General features: G+C 37.7%; 1 protein-coding gene and 1 pseudogene across 1 annotated transcript; both read left to right on the forward strand.

Moving 5' to 3' along the window:
* The first annotated feature begins 4,625 nt into the window (after positions 1-4,625).
* On the forward strand, positions 4,626-8,223 carry LOC113645355 (purine nucleoside phosphorylase-like). The gene is made up of 6 exons (XM_027150893.2): positions 4,626-4,785; positions 6,031-6,200; positions 6,447-6,550; positions 6,921-7,096; positions 7,295-7,485; positions 7,571-8,223. Exons 1-6 carry the CDS (start codon positions 4,763-4,765, stop codon positions 7,783-7,785), a joined length of 879 nt encoding a protein of 292 aa, XP_027006694.2. The 5' UTR covers positions 4,626-4,762; the 3' UTR covers positions 7,786-8,223.
* Positions 8,224-11,092: 2,869 nt separating this feature from the next.
* On the forward strand, positions 11,093-22,122 carry LOC113645139 (annotated as a pseudogene).
* Positions 22,123-24,706: the final 2,584 nt, after the last annotated feature.

Genomic DNA, 24,706 nt, shown 5'->3' on the forward strand with positions numbered 1-24,706 from the left:
TCTTCAATAATGTCTTTCTCATCTTTAGCTGCTGCTGATTTAGCTTGTGCCACTCATATAGGAATAGAAGTGAAGCAGATGTCATCTACAACCCAACACCCATCCATCTCCAAGAACCCACACCACACACATACACACATAAATGAACTAGGATCAGTCAATATTCTTGTACTTGTATGTATACATACTAATCACCTTTAGAAAATACAGAACACAATGACTGCTATCTGTTAACCTTGAGAAAAATGCACAATAAAATAGCTTACATGTGATAGGAAAGGGGAAAGAATGTGAGAATTTTTATCTAACAGCTTGAATGGATTGCTTTGTCTTTCTAATGCACCTGGCATCCCTGATAGTAAGTCAAGGCCAAACTGAAACCAGCATTCAAATAACTGGCACATGGTGGGGTCTTCATGTCTGTCTGTCTGTCTGTCTGTTTCTCTTTTGACACGGTAAGTTTACACCAACATTTCACACTGAGTCACAAAAAAATCCCCTAAATGTTGAAATATGTCACAGCTTTCAGACAGAGTTACTTCACCATTTAGTAGTTAATGCAATACTAGTTTCTTAAATTGAATTATAGGTAATATACTTAATGTTATTATATAGGTATAAACACAATTAACTGTTCAATCATATGGGTGAATGTAAAACTAGGTAGCATAACCACAAGTAAAAGAATAAAAAAAATATTCAAATGTAAACAGAGCTAAGTTTTTTTTATTAATACTGAATGATCTATGAAAGGTTTAAGGACACATCAGGTTAAATTGTCATCCCTGTAATCAAAGAATTTTGAACTTCCGGACGATTAGACAACCAATGTGAAGAACACAAGAAGTTTGTGACACTTTAGTTAAATCCGTTCATTATCTACTTATTGTATGCAGTATCTTTGACAGACATATTTTTAAATCAATTAATGCTATCTGCAGTTTTGTGACTTCCAGGTAATAAGTGCTTCATTTGTAAAATGAAGTTCTAGAACACCAAGGAAGATGTGTTCCAGATTAACTTCATAACATTTTGCTCAGAGTACTGAATCTTATGAAAGAACATGATGTTCTTTAACCAGTCTAGTAACTAATTCTTCTAATGGGCCAACGGATAAAAAACAAGAAGCACCGCTCCCTGGTTAATTACCACCCTTTTGATAAGTTGTTTTTGACTGTTAACCTATGTATGGCTTCTAAATGTTGAATGTCTTATAGCAATGTTGTTTTTCCAGAACCATGGTACAACACAAAAAAGGACTCAGGACATCAAATACACAAATGTGTGAGACGAGTATGTGATAAATACACAGAATAATATACATAGGACTATAGATTAGTGTTGTGCCTGAAAGCTATTGCAGAATTTAGTGTACACTATTTTGTAAATCTCATAAAAAAAAGTTATGAAGCAATTTGTGAAATATGGTGTGTAGTGTCTTGACTTGTACTGAGTTTGGTGTCTGAATAGTTTAGGGAGGCAGCAAGGTGAGGATTTATGAGTATCAGCAGCCGTTTTTGGCCAAGTCCTTTCTCTGTAAGCATATATGACTGATCATTATGGTTGCTTTGATTATAAGTTACCAATTAGTCATAAGAAATCATGTCTTTATCATTCATTCATTCATTCGTTCGTTCATTCATTCATTCGTTTTCTACCGCTTATCTGAACTTCTCGGGTCACGAGGAGCCTGTGCCTATCTCAAGCATCATTGGGCATCATGGTAGGATACACCCTGGACGGAGTGCCAACCCATCACAGGGCACAAACACACTCTCATTCACTCACACACTCACACACTACGGACAAAGGAAACCCCCGAGGCACGGGGAGATCATGCAAACTCCACACACACACAAGGCGGTGGCAGGAATCGAACCCCCAACCATGGAGGTGTGAGGCAAGCGTGCTAACCACTATGCCACCCTGCTCCCCTCACGTCTTTATGTTCTATGTAATGTGAAATGAACTGAGTAGAATGCCTATGAGTAGTAAGCAGGTTTAAAGAAAACCGTTGAATGCAATTTCAATTCAATTCAATTCAAGTTTATTTGTATAGCGCTTTTTACAATAGACATTGTCTCAAAGCAGCTTAACAGAACATAAACATAGAGCAGAAGGTAAACATAATTAATGATAAAGGAAATAACGAATAATAAAAGAAATAAGAATTTACAGAATAAAAATTCTAGTTTATTATTAGATGTATATAGTTCACAATGTGTATGTATTTATTCCCCTATGAACAAGTCTGAGGTGACTCAGGCAGCAGTGGCAAGGAAAAACTCCCTTAACCTGATGGTAAAGGAAGAAACCTTGAGAGGAACTGGACTCAAGGGGGAACCCATCCTCATATGGGTGACACTGGGGGTGTGATTGTAATATACAGTCAGTTAAATGTTGTATTGGTGTAAGGTTCATGGACTTCGGATCTCCTTAGTATCACAGAGTTTAACTGGAGATGTCTCAGGATTCTTAGAGTCGGCCTCGGCTCAGTGGATGTCCAAAGGCTTCGTCCCACAGAGGACGTTGGGAGCTGGTACAATGTCTGGATGCCTCGGGATGGGTACAAAGAGAGAAGCAGTGGAAATGGATTAACATATCTGCTGTTCATAAAAATATGCCGGTCTGATGTACTAGTGCATGATACTATAGGATGTATTATGTGTACGCCTGACTAAAGAGATGAGTTTTTATTCTACATTTAAACTGGGAAAGTGTGTCTGAGCCCCGAACACTATCAGGAAGACAATTCCAAAGTTTGGGAGCTAAATACGAAAACGCTCTACCACCTTTAGTAGACTTAGATATTCTGGGATTTGCTGTGTTGTATCATCATTTCCTGTTCATAATTTTGTATTGTATTGTAAATTTGGCTGTGTTGGCTAGACATTTGGTTCTCAATTTGAATTACAAGCAATAAAACAATTATATATATTTATTCTGTAGGAAAGCCTACATTATTTCTCATTTCTCAAGTATCAGTATCAATTTTCATATAAATTTTAAATAAGAAGTGCTAGGTGTAAGCATCCTTAACCCACCACGTGATGCAGAAAAAGGCAGAAGATTATGAAATGTGTGGAAGTTTGTCCTTTTCTATAATGTTCTGATGAAATACACAACAAAGTGTATGAAACTGTACCAAGACTTGCATCATCTTGTGCTACCTGATTCATTGCGATCAAAGATCGTTTCATGAGATGTAACATACTTAACATTCATTTGTGAATGTCACAAAGTTTCAGTGCTGTAACATAATGTTTTTCTTCACATTAGTGTATTAATAGTATCCTTAAGTAGAGCACCACAAAAGGGAGCTGGGATGTAGCCACTGACCCCTGAGTGCCCTGCGACATGACTTCCTTCATGTTTCTAGAAGGAAACTGACTCAGAGAGCTGATTTTTTTATATATATATATGACGATATTTGTGTTTTCAACACCTGGGTGTACAGTGTATTCCACTTTTACATAAAACATGTTGCATAAGATGTTGCTCATCACCAAAAGTATATTCTTAATCCTGTATACTATAATAAATACTATATAACATACCATAATCCAAGAACTTAAGTTTGTGTTGTGATCATAATGAGGTATAAATATATAAATATTATTCTATTATGTATTATTTTGTTTTATTGTCCTATCAAATCATTTGTAATAACTTTTCAGATTATTTGACAGCCAAAGTAAAAGATGCTGGGCAAATTCTGTGTTATTTTAGTGACTGCCTGCCCCTTTGTGGCACTAAGCAATCTTTCTGCCATAACAGCTACATCACAGATGTATATGTGCATGTTTAATAAATACTGTAGTATCTATTTGAAATTGCTGTTTCTGTTTCTAATGACTGTAGGGTGTTTTAATGCCAACACAGGAGGAAATACAAGCACAATATCCCCTGTGACATCAACGTGGTGAAACCACTTACTTCTATATACCAACAAAGAATTTAGAGTGTGGAGTTCTCTTCAGAATTAGGATCAGAATAAGATTCAGGTTTATTGGCCGAATGTGTCGACACACACAAGGAATTTGGTTCCAGCCGTTTGCGACTCTCAAAAGTACAGCCATAAATAACACTATACTATAAAAGACAAGATAATACAGACTATACGAGACAATTCAGACATAAATAACGCTATACAATACAAGACAAGACAAAACAGTCTATACGAGACAATACAGACGATGTGATACAATATAGACAGTATGAGTGTTAAATATGAATACAGAATATATGACTGATCAGTTATGTACATAAAGTGTGAGAAGTGCATGATAGTGAAAATAACAATATTGTGCAATATGCTTTTTGTATACTACACAGCATCAGTAGTGTGTGTAACATATACGGATGATGTGATGACTGACAGTTCTGATAATTCAGTACACAGATATGAATAATTGTCTGGAATGAATTGCCCCATGTTAATCACTTCTTCTCTGGTGTATTCTCTTGTATTTCCCGGCATGCGTCATTTTTCCTCCTAGACAAGAGAAGGCCATTTTTAAGTTTTACTAAGTGGGACTGTGGGTTAGCGTTATGACGTAGACACGCCTCCGCGCTCAGCCAATAGCAGAGCGAGAAACTGACGCTAATTCGAATAAAATTCGCGAAGGCGCATGAGAATTCCATCCTGAGACTACAAAAGGCAGAGCGAGCCCCGATTTCGCTGTTGAATCCTTTACTACAGAGGTCCAGAAAGTCTTACTGCGTTTTATCCTATTTTACAAAGCTTCAGGAAAAGCTTACGATGTCTTCCGAGTCTATTACAGAGTAAGTAAAAACTTTTTATAGGATTTTCAGTAATGGTGATGAGCGGATGGAGGATTCGAACTAAACCGGCTCGCATGCGTCCATGTCCCGCTACATGATGCAGAAGAAGGCGGAAGATGATTTAACGTGATTTTTCTACAGTTTTACGGAATAACGCCTATGCTTATATGTCTCAAATTTCATAATGCTATTTTTTAATAATTTCTTTCTACTGTTAATCAAAATTCCAGCCGTTAAACATGTGTTTAAGACTAAATTTAAGATGATGGAAGAGACTGTAGACCACCAGAGGACTATTTTAAAGAGTCGAATACATGATATGATGAGACCACATGTGATGTTGTGACTTAGGATTTAAATGATGTCGCGTCCCAAACTCAATTTTTCCGTATTAACAGCTTGTTATTATATATACAGCATATTCAAATGATGCGCCGCATCTGGTAACTATAGCAACACTTGAATTCTGTCATGTTTCTGGGTGTTAATCAATGGAGATGATTTCTTTTTGTTGTAGTTTTTTAATTTAGTACATTGCTGATGTCTAAAATCTAAAGTGACTTTATGTTCATATTTCAGGCATCTTTGTTTTTGGTGTGTACGTTTTACTTTTTTCTTACAGAGGAATTATTTGTCAAATTTTCAGTCATGATAGTCAGAATACTAAGAAAGAAAATATATCAAATATAAATGACAGATGCAGTGTCTTAGAAGGCTTGAGTTTATTTGCCTTTGTGGTTAATTTGGTGAATTTTTTTTAAGTTCAGAGTCAGAAAACTAGGGTTAGGATCAGATGAATCAGAATCAAAATCCGAATTAGATTCAGAATCAGAAGGATTCTGAATGATGAAATTTTATTTGAGTGTCAACATGCAGACAGTAAAAATAAGATGTGATCACTGTGACTAAAGCAAACATCATTTATCAAAGTGGTAATGAAGGTTGATTTCAAAGATGTTAGGAACCCTAAGAATTATTTATAGGTGTGTTTGGGAGGGCGTCTGGGGTAAAAATTTAGAATAGTTGTCAAACATGATTTACATATTTTACAATGCGGTAGTTCTCCTGGTGCTCTGTATATCATGTTCTGTCACTTATACTCTCCAGCTATGCCACGTGAAACTCTCACATCCACTCCATTTTTTTCCATTTCATGACTCACCTTCTGTATAGAGGCACTGTGATCACTGTTTTATAGCATGTTGTGTTTACCGAATACCTTTATGTTCCCACCCTATTCTACAGTTATGGTTACGAGGCCTGCAAAGCCACGGCTGATTGGCTGATTGGACAGGCTTCGGTCCGCCCCCTGGTGGGAATCGTTTGCGGCTCAGGCCTTGGAGGCCTTGCTGACATGCTGAAGGACCAGAAGGTTTTTAATTACAGCGAAATCCCCAACTTTCCAAAAAGCACAGGTGAGCTGCTACATTATGTAAATATGTGTAAACATCTAACATGTTGTGTGTTGATTAATTCATATCACAGATTTGTGTCATAAGAGTCACAGCAACAATCCAAAGATCTAATTATGTGATCTTTGTTCATCATGTGTTCCTATCAGTTTGATGTGACCTTAGCCTCTTACTTTTATATTGAGTGAGTGTAAGTGGATAATGACTGCCATATTAACACGCTAACTGCTTGCTGTGTGTGCTCCTTAGTGCATGGTCATGCTGGTCGCTTAGTGTTCGGTACTCTTAAAGGAAAGCCATGTGTTTGCATGCAGGGACGGTCCCACCTTTATGAAGGATATGCCGTCCAGAAGGTAAAATCCAAGCACTGTTGTTTGTGTTTTATATATTAAAAATTAATAATGTATATTCTATTGATTACAAACAACCATAGCCCATTACACACTTGAACCTATTCATAGGATGACATTTAGTATAATAACACATTTATAACTGCATTGTTGACAGATTTATTTGTTTATCAGCGCTGAAGCATTATTCTGATGAAATGAATGAATGGAATAATAGCAATATCATTACAATTTCAATCAATACAAATCAAAGCAAAACAAATTTTAACTCAAATAAAACCTCAGTATTATTGTAGCTAATATCTACAATGTCATGTTAGTGTACTTGGTTAGTTAATTCTACCATGCTACTGTAAGTTCTTTTTTGTGTTAGGTCACCATGCCCATGCGCATCTTTAAGCTGTTGGGTGTAGAGATGGTCATTTTGACGAATGCTGCAGGCGGATTGAACCAAGACTTCAAAGTTGGAGACATCATGATAATTAAAGACCATATCAACATGCCAGGTTTCGCTGGAAAAAATCCCTTGTTCGGACCAAACGATGAAAGGTAAGGGAGGGGGAAAGGACAATGTGTGTTAGTGTGTGAATGTGTGCATTTCGCAGAGCAATGTTAGTGTGTAATCATGATGGATTTTCCTGTGAGACTTTTGCACCTGCCACATCATGTGGAATCATATTAAGTGCACCTCTGTCTTTCTCTCTCTCTCTCTCTCTCTCTCTCTCTGTGTCTCTCTCTGTCTCTCAGGTTTGGAACTCGTTTCCCGTGCATGTCGGATGCCTATGACAAGCAGATGGGACAGCTGGCTCGGGAAGTGGGTGTTGAACTTGGCTTCTCTGACTTCATTAAGGAGGGTGTGTATTGTGTGGTCGGAGGGCCATCGTTCGAGACCATCGCTGAATGCAGAATGCTTAACCTCGTGGGTGCCGATGCTGTGGGTGAGTTAGGGTGAAATGAACCGTATCGTTATTTAATATTTGCATCCGTATCCTGTTTTTTAATACATCTCTCCCTGTTGCTTAGGAATGAGCACAGTACATGAGGTGATAGTGGCCCGCCACTCTGGAATGCGAGTCTTCGCCCTCTCGCTTATAACCAACAAGGCTGTAATGGATTATGACAGCGAATCGAAGGCCAACCACGAGGAGGTCCTGCAGACAGGACAGCTGCGCTCACAGCAGCTTGTGAATCTGGTCTCCACCATCGTGTCTCGCATGACACAGCCAAATGATGTGTAACCCTGAGGTGTATCATCAAATCATTTTAAAGCAATTTTTTTTAACTTTCTTATACTGTACTTTTAAATGTTTACATTCCTAACAGAAAGAATTTTAGAGACCTTCATTGTCTTAAACGGTGATGCACATTGTATCAGAATAGGGTGCGCATTGACAAATAATATAGAAGTGCTGTTGAAACAGAATACCTTCTATTTATTAAAACATTAGTATTGTATTCCAAATCTATCTTAATCTGGGTGGGGATAAAGTGTGAAAAGTTTTACCTTATTTATTTATTTATTACAAATACTGAAGTCTTGCTATTAGATGTCAATGCTTGCTTGTTAAATCATATGTAAAAATACTCATTAATTTAAGATTATTTACAAAAACAGGCAATGTAATGTGATCAGACATTTTGTGAATCTAAAAGTAAAATAAATGGCTTTAAATTCAGGTTAATCTCCTGTTTTCTTTGTATTTTAATCGAACATTAATACACCTGCATTGTGAGTGACATCTTTTGTATAACAGAAAAATGAGGGACAGCAAAACAGATACCAATTTAGGATGAATGCATATAGGAACAACTTTAAGTAAGATTTTTCTTCATCCTTCATCCATTCTACTCCTTCCCAAGAAATACATCTTGGTGCTGTCCATACTTGACCCCATTGACCCTTTCCTGAGAGAGAGAGAGAGAGAGAGAGAGAGAGAGAGAGAGAGAGAGAGAGAGAGAGAGAGAGAGAGAGAACTGATGTTATTCTGTGGCATCCTGAAGTAAATGCCCCTGCATATAAGCTTCCTTAAACCGAAAAATGTTTATCCTTTGCATATATTTCAACCACAATAAAGGTCTGACATTTTAAAATGTTTTTTATGAACAGTGATCAGAAAGTTATCCACTAAAAGAAACAGCATCTACCTCGCGGTGTACTGTATCAGCTCTCTTTGTTTGGCCCCATTGGCTTTCCACAGAGTTTTACCGTTACTCTTATTCTTATTCATTTTCTAAAGAAACGAAACTTAGAAGAGGGGAGAGGGGGGGGAGAGAGAGAGAGAGAGAGAGAGAGAGAGAGAGAGAGAGAGAGAGAGAGAGAGATAAACAACTGATGTTATTCTGTGGTATCCTGAAGTAAATGCTTTTACTGTAAAGGAACATACTTTCTGGAATGACCACAAGATGTCACTGTTTCATTACTGTTGTTATTATGCTTGCTCTTGTTATTGTGAGAGAAGCAGTTAAGTTTGTGAAGCTGAAGACTTTAAGCAAAGCTTTTTTATTGCATCTTCCATGCTTAGATAAGTGATCTTTGCACAAGATACTAAAAAAAGTCATACAACAGGAATCAGAAATGACAGTACTACATAAAATCAGAACGGCATAAGTAACCTTACAACAACATATTCATCATAAATTAGCCAAGTAACATAACCTAACAAAAACTTATATTATGAACTAAGCATAGCCTTTATGAACTATATGAACTATTATGAACTAAGCAAAGCAAACCAAAGGACCATATTAAGATCCCGTGACATACAAGCAAATTCAAGTAAAAAGACCATATTTGGTGGCTTTTCTAGTTAGATGCAGTATGTGAGAAAAATCACATAAATGAAGAAGTGATTGCTAAATTTTTTGAGATTTGGTAGATATTCTTACCTACCCAAAGTGGCTAATATTTACCTTTATTTACAGCTCTGTCTTAGGGTCCAGGTGTAGCACCATACATTAAACTAACCCTAACCCTAACCCTAGGATTTAAACTCACAACCGTTCAACCAGTGGGCCAAGGTCTTAGTCACTGAGCTACCAGTTTCCCATAACACATTGATTAACAGTAATGAAACCAGTATGTTGATCACTCACATATACATTCGCCTGTAATGGGATACTAGCTATAAATAGATACTACAAGTTGTTTTGGTGTTACTAAAATACTATACTTCATTCTGTAAGTATATTCTGTAAACATTAAAATGAGTGTACAGATTCATCCAGTGATCCAAAGTAAAGTTGTGTAAAGTTTAAAGTTGAGGAATGGTAGTTCTGAAACATCAAGTTTCACAAAACTTGCATATATCTTAACCACAAATAAAAGTCTTGCATCTTAAAATTTGGTTAGTGTGAATAAAGATAAAGATAAAAAATAAAGTCCACTAATAGACACCACATCTAGAACATTTCTAATCTAATGATGAAAAAAACATCAGTGTCAACATTTAAAGAGCATTATATGTTTATATGTTATATGTATATGTTACTGACTGTAAAATACAGTCCTTCCAAGTGCAGAGAAAAGAAATACTCCCTCTATTGGGTGCACAGTACCTTTTCTCTTCTTTTGAGCCCAATGGCTTTTCATAGGGAGTAAGAATGAAGGACGTAAGAGGGAGAGAGAGATAGATAGAGAAAGAGACAAACTTTCGTCGACAGAGACATCTTTTTGTCTTTGCTTTGGAAAAAGGTGAGACATTTATGCATCTTTCAGAGTTAGACATCTCAGTAGGAGTGATATTTGTTTGATTATTCAGACAAAATATCAGATTCCATAATAATAACACAATTTCTGTTCTGTTTAACTTTAAGAATAAGATAAGATAATATAAGGCAGATTTATATTGAGCCACAACATTTTATACATACAAATGATCCTGTAGGAACAGAAAATTCAGCACATTTTATAGAAATGAGATGAAATGACTCATAGTTTGACCCTCATAATGGGGCAAGTGTTTACTGCTGTTAATATGCTGTATACTTTATAATCTATCTATAACTTTGCAAGAATAAATAAATAGTTTGGACTAAAAATAGGCTTCCAAATAATTTTAAGTTATATTCACAAAACTTTTATATCCTCAACCTAAACCTATATATTTTCTGGCTTCCATGAGGATGCCAGACCAGAAGACCAACCTATTTCTGGTGGCTTTTACATATTCTCGTATACAAAACTTAGCACAGCTTTATAATCTTGGAATCGGACCTGAGAACATCAGAGACAGTTACGCTAACCACTACACACTGACAACGTTAACCAAATACACAGCAATTATACGACTTCATTTAAGCATTTTCCATATGAATAAATAATTCTCTAGTTAGCACGTAAAGATGTGTGGGGTGTTACTGAAATACTACATCAGACATTATACAGTTAGTATAATGAGAATACTGATCCATTAATAGTAAAGTATTTAAGGCCACGTAACTAGTTAACTAGCACAGAAACAGTGCATTTAAATATTAACATTAAAATTCTTTATGCACTCATGTTTGATTGGGTCGGTATGTAATCACTGGATTTTCTTTTTCAGACATTCAGAGCATTTCAGAAACAAACCTCATACCATTTGCCATTCTATTAAAAAAAGTATCCAGAAATGAAGCGTTCCCAGTTCATGAACTCCAGTCCACACAGAGACATCCAGTCCCCAGTGACTCAGCTGAGGTTGGTGCTGCTGGGCAGAACAGGTTCAGGTAAAAGTGCCACTGGAAACACCATCTTGGATAAAAAATGTTTCCAATCTGAAGTAAGTATGAGCTCAGTGACAAATCAATGCCAGAAGGAATGTGGAGTAGTTAATGGGCGGAGTCTGGCAGTGATTGACACTCCTGGCTGGTTTGACACCGACCTCCAGCAAGATAAAATAACAGATGAAGTGCTGAGATGTCTGGTCATGTGTTCACCTGGACCACATGCGTTTCTGCTCATCATACCGATCGCCCGCTTCACAGAAGAGCAGCAGAAGACTGTAGATATGATTGAGAAGGTTTTCGAGGGGAACTTCAGTGACCACACCATCATCATATTTACCCGTGCAGACGAGCTGGAAGGAGAGACGATTGAGAACTTTATGAGAAAACAGGATCAGAGAATCCAGGATCTTATTGCACGATTCGGTGGGCGTTACCTGGCTTTCAATAACAAGACCAGAGAGAAACAGGACCAGGTGAAACAGCTCCTGAGAAAGCTGGATGAGTTGCTGGAACAGAACGAGCATCGTCATTTCACCAACCAGAACACAGAGGCTGTAGAGAAGGCACTAACAATGTTGAAACAAAAAAAACAAGAAAAACTAGATGAAGCAGTTAAGAAGGCCAAGCAGGAAGTACAGCAGATGGCTTTACGTCAAAAGTCTGACATTATTAAAGCCCTTGAGGCAGAAAAGCAAGATATAGAAAGACGCTGGAGTCTCATCCAGGGTATAATCCTCTTTTTTACAGCACAGATTAACCTTTATGAAGGTCCACACAGGCTGCAGTTGCTGCAGGGATCTCTAGAGAATGCAAAAATCAGCGTCAGAAACCTGGAGAAAGAGAAGGAGTTAAGGATAAAGGAAAGTGAAGAAAAGATAATGGAAGTAGAAATATGGATGAAGGAAGAAGAGCAAAGAAGAGAGCAAGAGGAAAGAGAAAAGGCTTCAAATGATGAAGAGAAATTGTATTACAATGAAACATTTATCAATATCCTGATGTACCTCATCACAAAAGCAGCAATGGTGACTAGCCTTTGTTCCATTCAGTAACACAAATTCCAAAACATATATGTCTTATCGTGAGAGTTTGGACGAATCTATAATTTTGTCATCCTTTAAATCAGGGATGAGAATCAGACACAGATAATAGAATTGTCTGAACTGAACTGAATCGAATTGAATCAAGTATGTACAGTATCTGTTTTTCTATCAGAGGACAAAATAGACCAATAAACCAAGCTCTCCATTAGCACACTACCTAGTTTGTTACACTACAAAATGGTTCAGGTTGGAGTTGAACATTTATGGAAGACCCTGTGTGGTAAAGCCATCATTTGGAAATGAAAATGGTAATAGTAATAGTAATAAAAGTGATTTATAAGTGATAAATATTCAATCTGACCCATGTGACATTGGACAAAGTTAAATGAGATCTGTTACATAAAATGAGATTAGCGCCTCTGCTCTAGTCTGTCTGATGGTATTATTTCATATCAGATGCTTGTAGTGTAGAAAAAAATTAAGTAACCTTTTCTTTACAGTCATAATCTCTTGTATTATTCATTGTATTTTATAATATACTAATAGATACTAATCACAGTCAGTGTATTGCTTCTGTTCTTCAGCATTTAGAACAAAGCAGCTCCGTCAATGCAGTAATTACAATATATTTTGTTAGTAAAGTAGTAAAAGCGATGCAGTAACTAGAACTGTAATTCTAATAACTTCTATGTTATTATCCTAATAGTATGTAAACTTTTCAGTAATCAGATATGCGAGTGTGTTTTCATATATCAATGTTTGGGATTCAGTCTGATTATTTATATCTGGTTTAATAATGTATCCTTTAAAATAAAATCAATTTAAGATGTCTCAACACGTGTCTTGTTTTCATTAATTCATATACATTTCTGATCATATTGTGTTTATAAACATACTAAACATGAGCTACAGTATAATGTTGTCATGTGGTTTTATGTCTTTAGCTTGGCGCTTAATATAAATATCTGATTCTTTTAATGCAGATGTTGTACAATGTGTAAAATCTGTTTTACTGAAGTCATAACACTAAAAAACAAGACTTCCATCATGCTGTAAGTATCAAAGCATTGAGGAAATAGTTGTGTTGCTATATTGTGGGTGGGTTGAAGGACAAAGACTTACACAGCAACAACAAAAAGATGACGCAATAATAACACTTTCCATTCAGAACCATGCTCTTAGGTTTCTTTCAAAAAGGACAATACAGAGAAACCATTTCAACACATACAGTATGGATATGGATAGATATGATGTTCTGAATCATTCCTTTGGTCTAAGGAAAAATGAGCTTAATAAAGTGTAGTATGTAAACACTGCTAAAGAGTTGATTTGTACCACTCACTCTAGAGTCCATGAGGTTGATTTTAAATAGGTTAGACCTGCCTTGTGATACTTTTATCTAAAAACAAGTACAAGTACTGTACATTTACATGTTGTTTTATAGTGTTTACTGATTTTGTTACCAGATGTATCTCTGCTATATTTCATATGAGCTTCTGGCAGGAGAAACAGAGTACCAATGAAGTGAAGTTTAGTACTAACTGAAAGATATTTGTCCCTCTCTCCTGAGGTTGTATGTAAGTGGACCAATATGTACGCTACTAGGCTTGTTCTTTATTGCCCCCTTTCTATGAGAAAGAACCGGGTGCTGGTTCAGAGTGCTGGTTCGAAGTTGTTCCCATGGCGAGCCTTCTAATCACCGGTTTGCCTTTCCATGGGCTTTCCATCACAGGGCCAAGTCTTACAATGACGGATGTTGCTTTACTGTTAATGCTCATGGCTTTGCAAACCTACATTGGCATCCAAACGTGGCGAATCCTGATTTAAAATGATTTAAAAATTGCGCTAACAACATTCTCTTTGGTCTTGTCACAGTAACCCTATCACAAGCGGTTCTTAAGTCCAGACCAGCAATGTTTGGTGCTACTTAAGAACCACTTTTCCTGGTTCAGAGCAGGTGTTTTGGGTGTCTGAAAAGGAAAAACTGATTTTAAATTAGGCTCCGGCTCTGAACCAGCACTCAAACTGCCTTGGTGCAATTGGGGCATGAGGTTAGTGATTTAAACATTATCTTTCATTATCATTGCCTTCAGTAGATGTACCACTGTAACTGACTTGTAACACACCTGTAACACAAAAATACTTCATTACTGAATTTTTCTGGTATCAGTACTTTACTCCACTATTTATTTTTCAAACAACTTTTTACTTTTAGTCATTACATTTTTACACAAATATCTGTACTTTTTACTTCTTACATTTTCAAAACAGACTCGTTACTTTTAGTATTATTTCTTCTCATTGAGCGCTGTTTCCAGCCTATCATCCTATCATTGTGTGGCTTTTTCCCCATGTGACTGGTGTACTGTATTATTTACTGGCTATCAGACATAGACTAAGGATAGCGGAGCTAACAATGAGCAGCACGCCTACAAAAGGAATGGCTAATGTTAATTCTGAGGGAGTCACCAATGTTAAAATAATTAACAACGAGGACATTCCTGAACACCCATGGCCATATATGAGGGAGATGTTTGAAATAATCGGCGTCAAAAAGGATTCCTGGTGAATGTGTTGCGAATTGTGTCAACCCAATATATAAGTAGTATATATAATATATAAGGGATGCTGCCACATGGTGCTATTTTGTTTTAATAATATGTTCGTAATATTCTTAAATTCTGTATTATGTAACTGTTATCTGAAATCTGATTCAGTCAGAGTTCGATAGTTTCTATATGTTGTAAAACTGCTATAGAGGTAGTATAAAGTATAAATTCATAATTTTTCTTCTCAAAATTTTCCTGTTTTGATTTCAATAAAATAGACAGAGCTGAAATCTCCAGTTTGGGATATGGCCTTGGCGATACACTTGGTATACATTATATTTCCAAAAGTATTGGGCCTTTCCTGCTATATGTGGTTGTGTTCTGATCTCATTCCTACTGAACACCTTTGGGATGAATGTGAACGCTGACTCCACCCTATACCTCACATACATCAGTGCCTGCCTTTCGTAACACTCTTGTGGCTGATGAACACAAATATCCATCAGCACACTCCAAAATTACCAGCATGACACTAAACAGGTATAGTAGTAACGGCGACTTTTTACTTGAGTATATGTCAGAGCCCATACTTCTTTACTTTAACTTGAGTAAAAGAGTGTAGTCACTACTTCAACTTTTACTGGAGTCTTTTAAAAAATGAGTATCTGTACTTCTACTTGAGTAAAGGATGTGTGTACTTTTGGCACCTCTGACCTGTACCGTTCGACATTAATGAGATCATACAGTCTAGCCAAGAAACACAATGCCATTTAAATGTGCCAACTTGGCTGCGGTTGGTTCTGCTGGGCAGAACAGGCATCCAGCAGAATGATATAACACAGAAAGTGCTGATCTTGCGTGTTCACCTGGACCTAACAACAAAATAACAAAATAGAATTGCAAAAATAAGATTGAAACACATAGGGAATGTGTGAGGCCACAATGATGCCCCGGCATAAGCTTCCTTAAACCGAAAAATGTTTATCCTTTGCATATATTTCAACCACAATAAAGGTCTAACATTTTAAAATGTTTTTTTATGAACAGTGATCAAAAAGTTATCCACTAAAAGAAACAGCATTTATCTCGCGGTGTATTGTATCAGCTCTCTTCGTTTGGCCCCATTGGCTTTCCACAGAGTTTTACCGTTACTCATTCATTTTCTAAAGAAACAAAACTTAGGAGAGAGAGAGAGAGAGAGAGAGAGAGAGAGAGAGAGAGAGAGAGAGAGAGAGAGAGAGAGAGAGAGAGAGAGAGAGAGAGAGAGAAACAACTGATGTTATTCTGTGGTATCCTGAAGTAAATGCTTTTACTGTAAAGGAACATACTTTCTGGAATGACCACAAGATGTCACTGTTTCATTACTGTTGTTATTATGCTTGCTCTTGTTATTGTGAGAGAAGCAGTTAAGTTTATTTAAGTTCCAGTGAAAAATCACATAAATGAAGAGGTGATTGATAGATCTTTAGAGATTTGGTAGATATGCTTACCCAAAGTGGCTTATATTTACAGTCAGGTCCATAAATATTGAGACATCGACACAATTCTAACATTTTTGGCTCTATACACCACCACAATGGATTTGAAATGAAACGAACAAGTTGTGCTTTAACTGCAGACTGTCAGCTTTAATTTGAGGGCATTTACATCCAAATCAGGTGAACATTGTAGGAATTACAACAGTTTGCATACAGTATGTGCCTCCCACTTGTTAAGGCAGTGATTCCCAACCCCCGATCCCCGGACCGGTGCCGGTCCGTGGGCAAGTTAGTACCGGGCCTTGAAATATTCCAAGAATTTTTTTTTACAATAATAATAATTGTCTTTTTTTAAGTGCTATGACATGTCATGTTATTTAATCCAAAACATAAACAATGAATATATTAAAATGTGTTTCTTTGAGCGCCTTGCGATTGCTTAGCAACGTGTCGTATCTGAACGGACTGCAAAAAAAGCTCGGTGCACCTGAAGTGACCGAAGTATGTGGAGAGATGAGCGGGCCTCGGCAAACTTCAATGGCTAATTTCATTGCGGGCAGTTCTGGTAAAAGGAAAGTAGATGACCAACTCAAAAATAGCAAGAGAAAAAAGTCAAGCTTCAATCGTAAATACGATACCTCATACATTAGATATGGATTTACGACAAAAGGCGATTCCGTGGTGCCAAATCCGTTGTGTGTTATTTGTGGTGAAAAACTGCAATGAAGCCGTCAAAACGTCAGCGGCACTTAACCACCAAACACCCAACTCCCAAAGACAAAACGTAGGAGTTTTTCGAAAGAAACGTGTGTTGGACGCTCAGCGGCAAGTTTGATATCCTCAACATCAGTCTGGTATTTTTTGTTAAAGGTTAAAGCTTAATCTCTAATTTTATACTTTTAAAACCTATTGGCTGAAATCACTGTGTTTGCTATTATATCCTAAAACTGTCTGACTGTTGAAACTGGCTCTTAATTTCATACAATTATCCTTTGTTGTCACCTGTTGGTGAGTGAAAACACTAAGTTGCTGTTGAAGCGATTGTCTTTAGTGGTTCTGGAGAGATTTGACAGGTGAAATGGACTGGTATTTTTATACAACTTGCCATTACTACCACCTGCTAGTGAGTGAGTGCTCCGTAAGTTGCTTTTGAAGTAGACCTAATTGTATGGGAGAAAGGGGAAACATTTTGTGAACCGGTCTGAAAGTTTAAAAAGATTGGTATGTTCCTACAAGTTTGTTGCTACCATGTTCATTATATGCAATTAAATGATAGGCTGTTACTGTTTTACACAGTGATATGTTCCAAACGATGCATCTTAAAATTGAGGCGATGCTGGGTTTCATCCCTGGTGATGCTCTGCCAGGCCTCTATTGCAACTGTCTTCAGTTCCTGCTTGTTCTTGGGGCATTTTCCCTTCAGTTTTGTCTTCAGAAAGTGAAATGCATGCTCGATCGGATTCAGGTCAGGTGATTGACTTGGCCATTGCATGACATTCCACTTTTTTCCCTTAAAAAACTTTTTGGTTGGTTTTGCAGTATGCTTTGGGTCATTGTCCATCTGCACTGTGAAGCGCCGTGCAATGAGTTTCTCAAGCATTTCTGAATATGAGCAGATAATATTGCCCGAAACATTTCAGAATTCATTCTGCTGCTTTTGTCAGCAGAAACATCATCAACAAATACAAGAGAACCAGTTCCATTGGCAGCCATACAGGCCCATGCCATGACACTACCACTAACATGCTTCACTGATGAGGTGGTATGCTTAGGATCATGAACAGTTCCTTTGCTTCTCCTACTCTTCTCTTCCCATCACTCTGGTACAGGTTGATCTTGGCCTCATCTGTCCATAGGATGTTGTTCCAGAACTGTGGAGGCTTTTTTAGATTTTGTTTGGCAAACCCTATTCTGGCCTTCCCGATTTTGAGGCTCACCAATGGTTTACATCTTGTGGTGAACCCTCTGTATTCATGCTGGTGAAGTCTTCTCTTGATTGTTGACTTAGACACATATACACCTACCTCCTGGAGAGTGTTCTTGATGTAAAAACTGTTGTGAAGGGTGTTTTCTTCACCAGGGAAAGAATTCTTCGGTCATCCACCACAGTTGTTTTCCGTGGTCTTCTGGGTCTTTTGGTGTTGCTGAGCTCACCAGTGCGTTCCTTCTTTTTAAGAATGTTCCAAACAGTTGTTTTGGCCACACCTAATGTTTTTGCTATCTCTCTGATGGGTTTGTTTTGTTTTTTCAGCCTAATGATGGCTTGCTTCACTGTTAGCGACAGCTCTTTGGATCTCATCTTGGAGAGTTGACAGCAACAGATTCCAAATGCAAAAAGCACACTTGAAATTAACTCTGGACCTTTTATCTGCTCATTGTAATTGGTATAATGAGGGAATCACACACACCTGGCAATGGAACAGCTGAGAAGCCAATTGGCCCATTACTTTTGGTCCCTTAACAAGTGGGAGGCACATATGCAAACTGTTGTAATTCCTACACAGTTAACCCTTTATTTACAGCTCTGTCTTAGGGCCCAGGTGTAGCAACATACCAATGGTAAGATATGAACTCACAACCCTTCAATCAGTGGGCCAAGGTCTTAGTCACTGAGCTACCAGTTTCCCATAACACATTGCTTAACAATAACTAAAGGACACAAATTTTGTTTCGCTTTCAGGGAATTCTTTCCAGTTTTTTCCAGTATGTTGCTCATTTTTATGTTTAAGCTAGCTCAATTTATTGATATTATAATGAGCAAACCATGTTTTTTTACTCACATATACATTCATCTGTAATGGGACACTAGCCATAGATAGATACTACAAGTTGTGTTGGTGTTACTAAAATATTATACTTCATTCTTTCAAAGTATATTCTGTAGTAAACATATTAAAATGAGTGTACAGATTCATCCAGTGATCCAAAGTAAAGTTGTGTAAAGGTTAAACTTGAGGAATGTAGTTCTGAAACATCAGGTTTCACAAAACTTGCATATATCTTAACCACAAATAAAAGTCTTGCATCTTAAGTCCACTAATAGACACCACATCTAGAACATTTCTATCTAATGATGAAAAAAAAACATCAGTGTCAACATTTAAAGAGCATTATATGTTTCTTTATATGTTATATGTATATGTTAATGACTGTAAAATACAGTCATTCCAAGTGCAGTGAAAATAAATACTCCCTCTATTGGGTGCACAGTACCTTTTCTCTTCTTTTGAGCCCAATGGCTTTTCATAGAGAGTAAGAATGAACGAAGTAAGAGGGAGAGAGAGATAGATAGAGAGAGAAAGAGACAAACTTTCGTCGACAGATAAATCTTTGTCTTTGCTTTGGTAAAAGGTGAGACATTTATGCATCTTTTCTCGTTTTTCTCAGAGTTAGACATCTCAGTAGGAGTGATGTTTGTTTGATTATTCAGACAAAATATCAGATTCCATAATAATAACATCATTACTGTTCTGTTTAACTTTAAGAATAAGATAAGATAATATGAGGCAGATTTATATTGAGCCACAACATTTTATACATACAAATGATCCTGTAGGAACAAAAAACTCAGCACATTTTATAGAAATGAGATGAAATGACTCATAGTTTGACCCTCATAATGGGGCAAGTGTTTACTGCTGTTAATATGCTGTATACTTTATAATCTATCTATAACTTTGCAAGAATAAATAAATAAATAGTTTGGACTAAAAATAGGCTTCCAAATAATTTTAAGTTATATTCACAAAACTTTTCTATCCTCAACCTAAACCTATATATTTTCTGGCTTCCATGAGGATGCCAGACCAGAAGACCAACCTATTTCTGGTGGCTTTTACATGTTATCTTATCCAAAACTTAGCACAGCTTTATAATCTTGTAATCGGACCTGAGAACATCAGAGACAGTTACGCTAACCACTACACACTGACAACGTTAACCAAATACACAGCAATTATATGACTTCATTTAAGCATTTTCCATATGAATAAATAATTCTCTAGTTAGCACGTAAAGATGTGTGGGGTGTTACTGAAATACTACATCAGACATTATACAGTTAGTATAATTAGAATACTGATCCATTAATAGTAAAGTATTTAAGGCCACGTAACTAGTTAACTAGCACAGAAACAGTGTATTTAAACATTAACATTAAAATTCTTTATGCACTCATGTTTGATTGGGTCAGTATGTAATCTCAGGCTTTTTCTTTTTCAGACATTCAGAGCATTTCAGAAACAAACCTTATACCGTTTTGCCTTTCTATTAAAAAAAGTATCCAGAAATGAAGCGTTCCCAGTTCAGGAACTCCAGTCCACACAGAGACACCCAGTCCCCAGTGACTCAGCTGAGGTTGGTGCTGCTGGGCAGAACAGGTTCAGGTAAAAGTGCCGCTGGAAACACCATCTTGGATAAAGAATGTTTTCCAGCTAAACTGAGCATGAGCTCAGTGACAAATCAATGCCAAAAGGAATGTGGAGTAGTTAATGGGCGGAGCCTGGCAGTGATTGACACTCCTGGCTGGTTTGACACTGATGCCAAGCAAAATGAAATAGCACATGAAGTGCTGAGAGGTCTGGTCATGTGTTCACCTGGACCACATGCGTTTCTGCTCATCATACCGATCGCCCGATTCACAGAGGAGCAGCAGAAGACTGTAGATATGATTGAGAAGGTTTTCGAGGGGAACTTCAGTGACCACATCATCATATTTACCCGTGCAGACGAGCTGGAAGGAGAGACGATTGAGAACTTTATGAGAAAACAGGATCAGAGAATCCAGGATCTTATTGCACGATTCGGTGGGCGTTACCTGGCTTTCAATAACAAGACAAGAGAGAATCAGGACCAGGTGAAACAGCTCCTGAGGAAGCTGGATGAGTTGCTGGAACAGAACGAGTATCATCACTTCACCAACCAGGACACAGAGGCTGTAGAGAGGGCACTAACAATGTTGAAACAAAAAAAGCAAGAAAAACTAGATGAAGCCATTAAGAAGGCCAAACAGGAAGTACAGCAGATGGCTTTACGTCAAAAGTCTGACATTATTAAAGCCCTTGAGGCAGAAAAGCAAGATATAGAAAGACGCAGGAGTCACATCCAAGGTATAATCTTCCGTTTAACAGCACAGATACAAAGAAAACCTCCACACAGGCTGCAGTTGCTGCAGAAGTCTCTAGAGAATGCAAAAATTAGCCTCAGAAACCTGGAGAACGAGAAGAAGTTAAGGATAAAGGAAAGTGAAAAAAAGAAAAAGGAGGTAGAAATATGGAGGAAGGAAGAAGAGCAAAGAAGAAAAGAGGAAAGAGAAAAGGCTTTAAATGAGGATGAAGAGAAATGGTATTACAATGAAAAATATATAACTATCCTGAAGTACCTCATCATTTTTTTGGGAGGCACCGGAGTTGGAGCTGGAGCTGTATTTGCACTTGCACCTGCACTTTTTATGACCGCAGCACCTGTAGGAATAGCAGCAGAATTAACTGCACTGTTCGGACCACGGCTTGTAGCCACCATAATGGCAGCAGGATACAAAACCAACTCCTTTATTTGGTGCAGCAGCAAATGTAGCTCCAATGGTGACTAGCCTTTGTTCCATTCAGTAACACAAAATCCTAAATATATCTGTCTTATCGTGACAGTTTGGACGAATCTATAATTTTGTGATTTAAGTATGGTAACTTTTCAGTAATCAGATATGCGAGCGTGTTTTCATGTAACAATGTTTGGGATTCAGTTTGATTATTTATATCCAGTTTAATAATGTATCCTTTAAAATAAAATCAATTTGAGATGTCTCAATGCATGTCTTGTTTTCGTTTATTCATATACATTTCTGATCATATTGTGTTTATAAACATACTAAACATGAGCTATAATGTTGTCATGTGGTTTAATGTCTCTAGCTTGGCACTTAATATAAATATAATTGATTCTTTTAATGCAGATGTGGTACAATGTGTAAAATCTGTTTTACTGAAGTCATATCACTAAAAAACAAGACTTCCATCATGCTGTAAGTATCAAAGCATTGAGGAAATGGTTGTAGGAACAAATCCGGACCGATGTCACCCAAAAAAAAAAAGAAGAAAAAGGACAAAAGTACAAAAGTACAGTCCAGAAAAAACAGTACTCCCACAGACCCGGTCCAGGCTGACGCTATGCTGTGCGTCTGAGTCTGGCGGAATCCTTCTGTCAGCGGTGCAGGGATAAAACAGACCTAAATGCAGGATAGCTAAAATAAAATGGTTTATTAAAAAAAAAACACAAAACAGCTGCTGGGCAGAACAGGTTCAGGTAAAAGTGCCACTGGAAACACCATCTTGGATAAAAAATGTTTTCCATCTAAACTGAGCATGAGCTCAGTGACAAATCAATGCCAGAAGGAATGTGGAGTAGTTGATGGGCGGAGCCTGGCAGTGATTGACACTCCTGGCTGGTTTGACATCAATGGGAACATGCTACATTGATCATTGAATTATCTGCAATCTGACGTCTCAATATGGAACACATACAGCATGGCATAATCCATCCATCCATCCATCCATCCATCTTCTACCGCTTATCCGGGGCGCCCAGACTTCCCTCTTCCCAGACACTTCCTCCAGCTCTTCCGGGGGAATACCGAGGCGTTCCCAGGCCAGCCGAGAGACATAGTCCCTCCAGCGTGTCCTAGGTCTTCCCCGGGGCCTCCTCCCGGTTGGACATGCACGGAACACCTCACCAGGGAGGCGTCCAGGAGGCATCCGATGGCTCTCGATGTGGAGGAGCAGCGGCTCTACTCTGAGCTCCTCCCGAGTGACTGAGCTCCTCACCCTATCTCTAAGGGAGCGACCAGCCACCCTGCAGAGGAAACTCATTTCGGCTGCCTGTATCCGGGATCTTGTCCTTTCGGTCATGACCCAAAGCTCATGACCATAGGTGAGGGTAGGATTGACTGGTAAATAGAGAGCTTCGCCTTGCGGCTCAGCTTTATTTTTCTCAGACCGCATCACTGCAGAAGAGACACCGATCCGCCTTTCGATCTCCCTCTCCATCCTTCCCTCACTCGTGAACGAGACCCCAAGATACTTAAACTCCTCCACTTGAGGCAGGAGCTCTCCACCAACCTGAAGTGGGCAAGCCACCCTTCCGGCTGAGAACCATGGCCTCGGACTTGGAGGTGCTGATTCTCATCCCCGCCGCTTCACACTCAGCTGCAAACCATAATGCATTGAGAATGAGAAAGATGCATACGCAAACAGCAGTTTTGAAAATCACATCCCAAATCAGATCAGAAAGACAATAATCATCATGCATTTGTTTAGTCAATACCTGGTCTTTTCCTACAAGACCTTGATGAGCTTTGACAATATGGTCATCCTTCCTTTGCATTAATGACATTAACATATTATCCAGTTTTGGTAACTTAAAATCAAATTCTGGGATATCTTCCTCAAAGTTGGTCCTCTGGATTCATTGACATTTTCAGATACACTTGCCTTCATGTAAAGTATCTGCTTTGTTTGTGAATTTGTATAAACCCTGCACAAATGCATCATGAAATGACGCTTTTCTTACAGACCTCCACTTTCACCTACACAGAAAGCTCAGCACTAAAGTAAGACGTATTTTCTCATTGTTTAACATTGGCATTTACAATAGTTATAAGTAAATTATTCACAAGAATCATTGTATATTGTTAACTTTTATATATGAACCTTGATTAAAACTAAGCTTTTATCAGCATTGATTAAGTTGAATTCAGTTAGTGCTAACTTTAATCTTGGAAGTTTGCAAATTAAAATCAGGACAGTGGGCTTTTTTAGATTTGCCCTAGTCAAGAAGGACATAGGACAAATCATGCCTAAGCATTTTATACTGTTTCTCTCTTTGTAGTTCAAATGGGGTTTAACTTTAAATGTGTATTGAGCATAAGAACTGAGTGTCCCCCAAATGTCTGGGTCACACACCGTTGTCTGGCCAGATGACTTTAAATGTTAATCATGGTCACATACACCTTGGCTTGATATTGTTACAGTTATCACACAAAAGGTTACTTTAATTTGTAATCACGGTCACGTAGACCTTTTGTTAGTGGCGATCCGTGATGTCCTGCTGCCGCTCCCATAATAACAATTTAATCAAGTTTATTCATTTAGAGCTCTAAACGTATTACCTTATGATACTTTTTATGTATCTTGGAGTGGAATCTGGGTGCATAAAATGTGTAATTTCTTACATGATTCTATTAATGCAGAGGTTGTACAATGTGTAAAAAACTGTTTTAACAAGTCATAACACTAAAAAACAACTTCTAACAAGTCATAACACTAAAATACAAGACTTCCCTCATGCTGTAAGTATCAAAGCATTGAAGTGGTTGTGTCGCTATTGTGGGAG

Source organism: Tachysurus fulvidraco, chromosome 22 (genome assembly GCF_022655615.1).
Source record: "Tachysurus fulvidraco isolate hzauxx_2018 chromosome 22, HZAU_PFXX_2.0, whole genome shotgun sequence".
In the NCBI taxonomy this organism is placed as follows: Eukaryota; Metazoa; Chordata; class Actinopteri; order Siluriformes; family Bagridae; genus Tachysurus; species Tachysurus fulvidraco.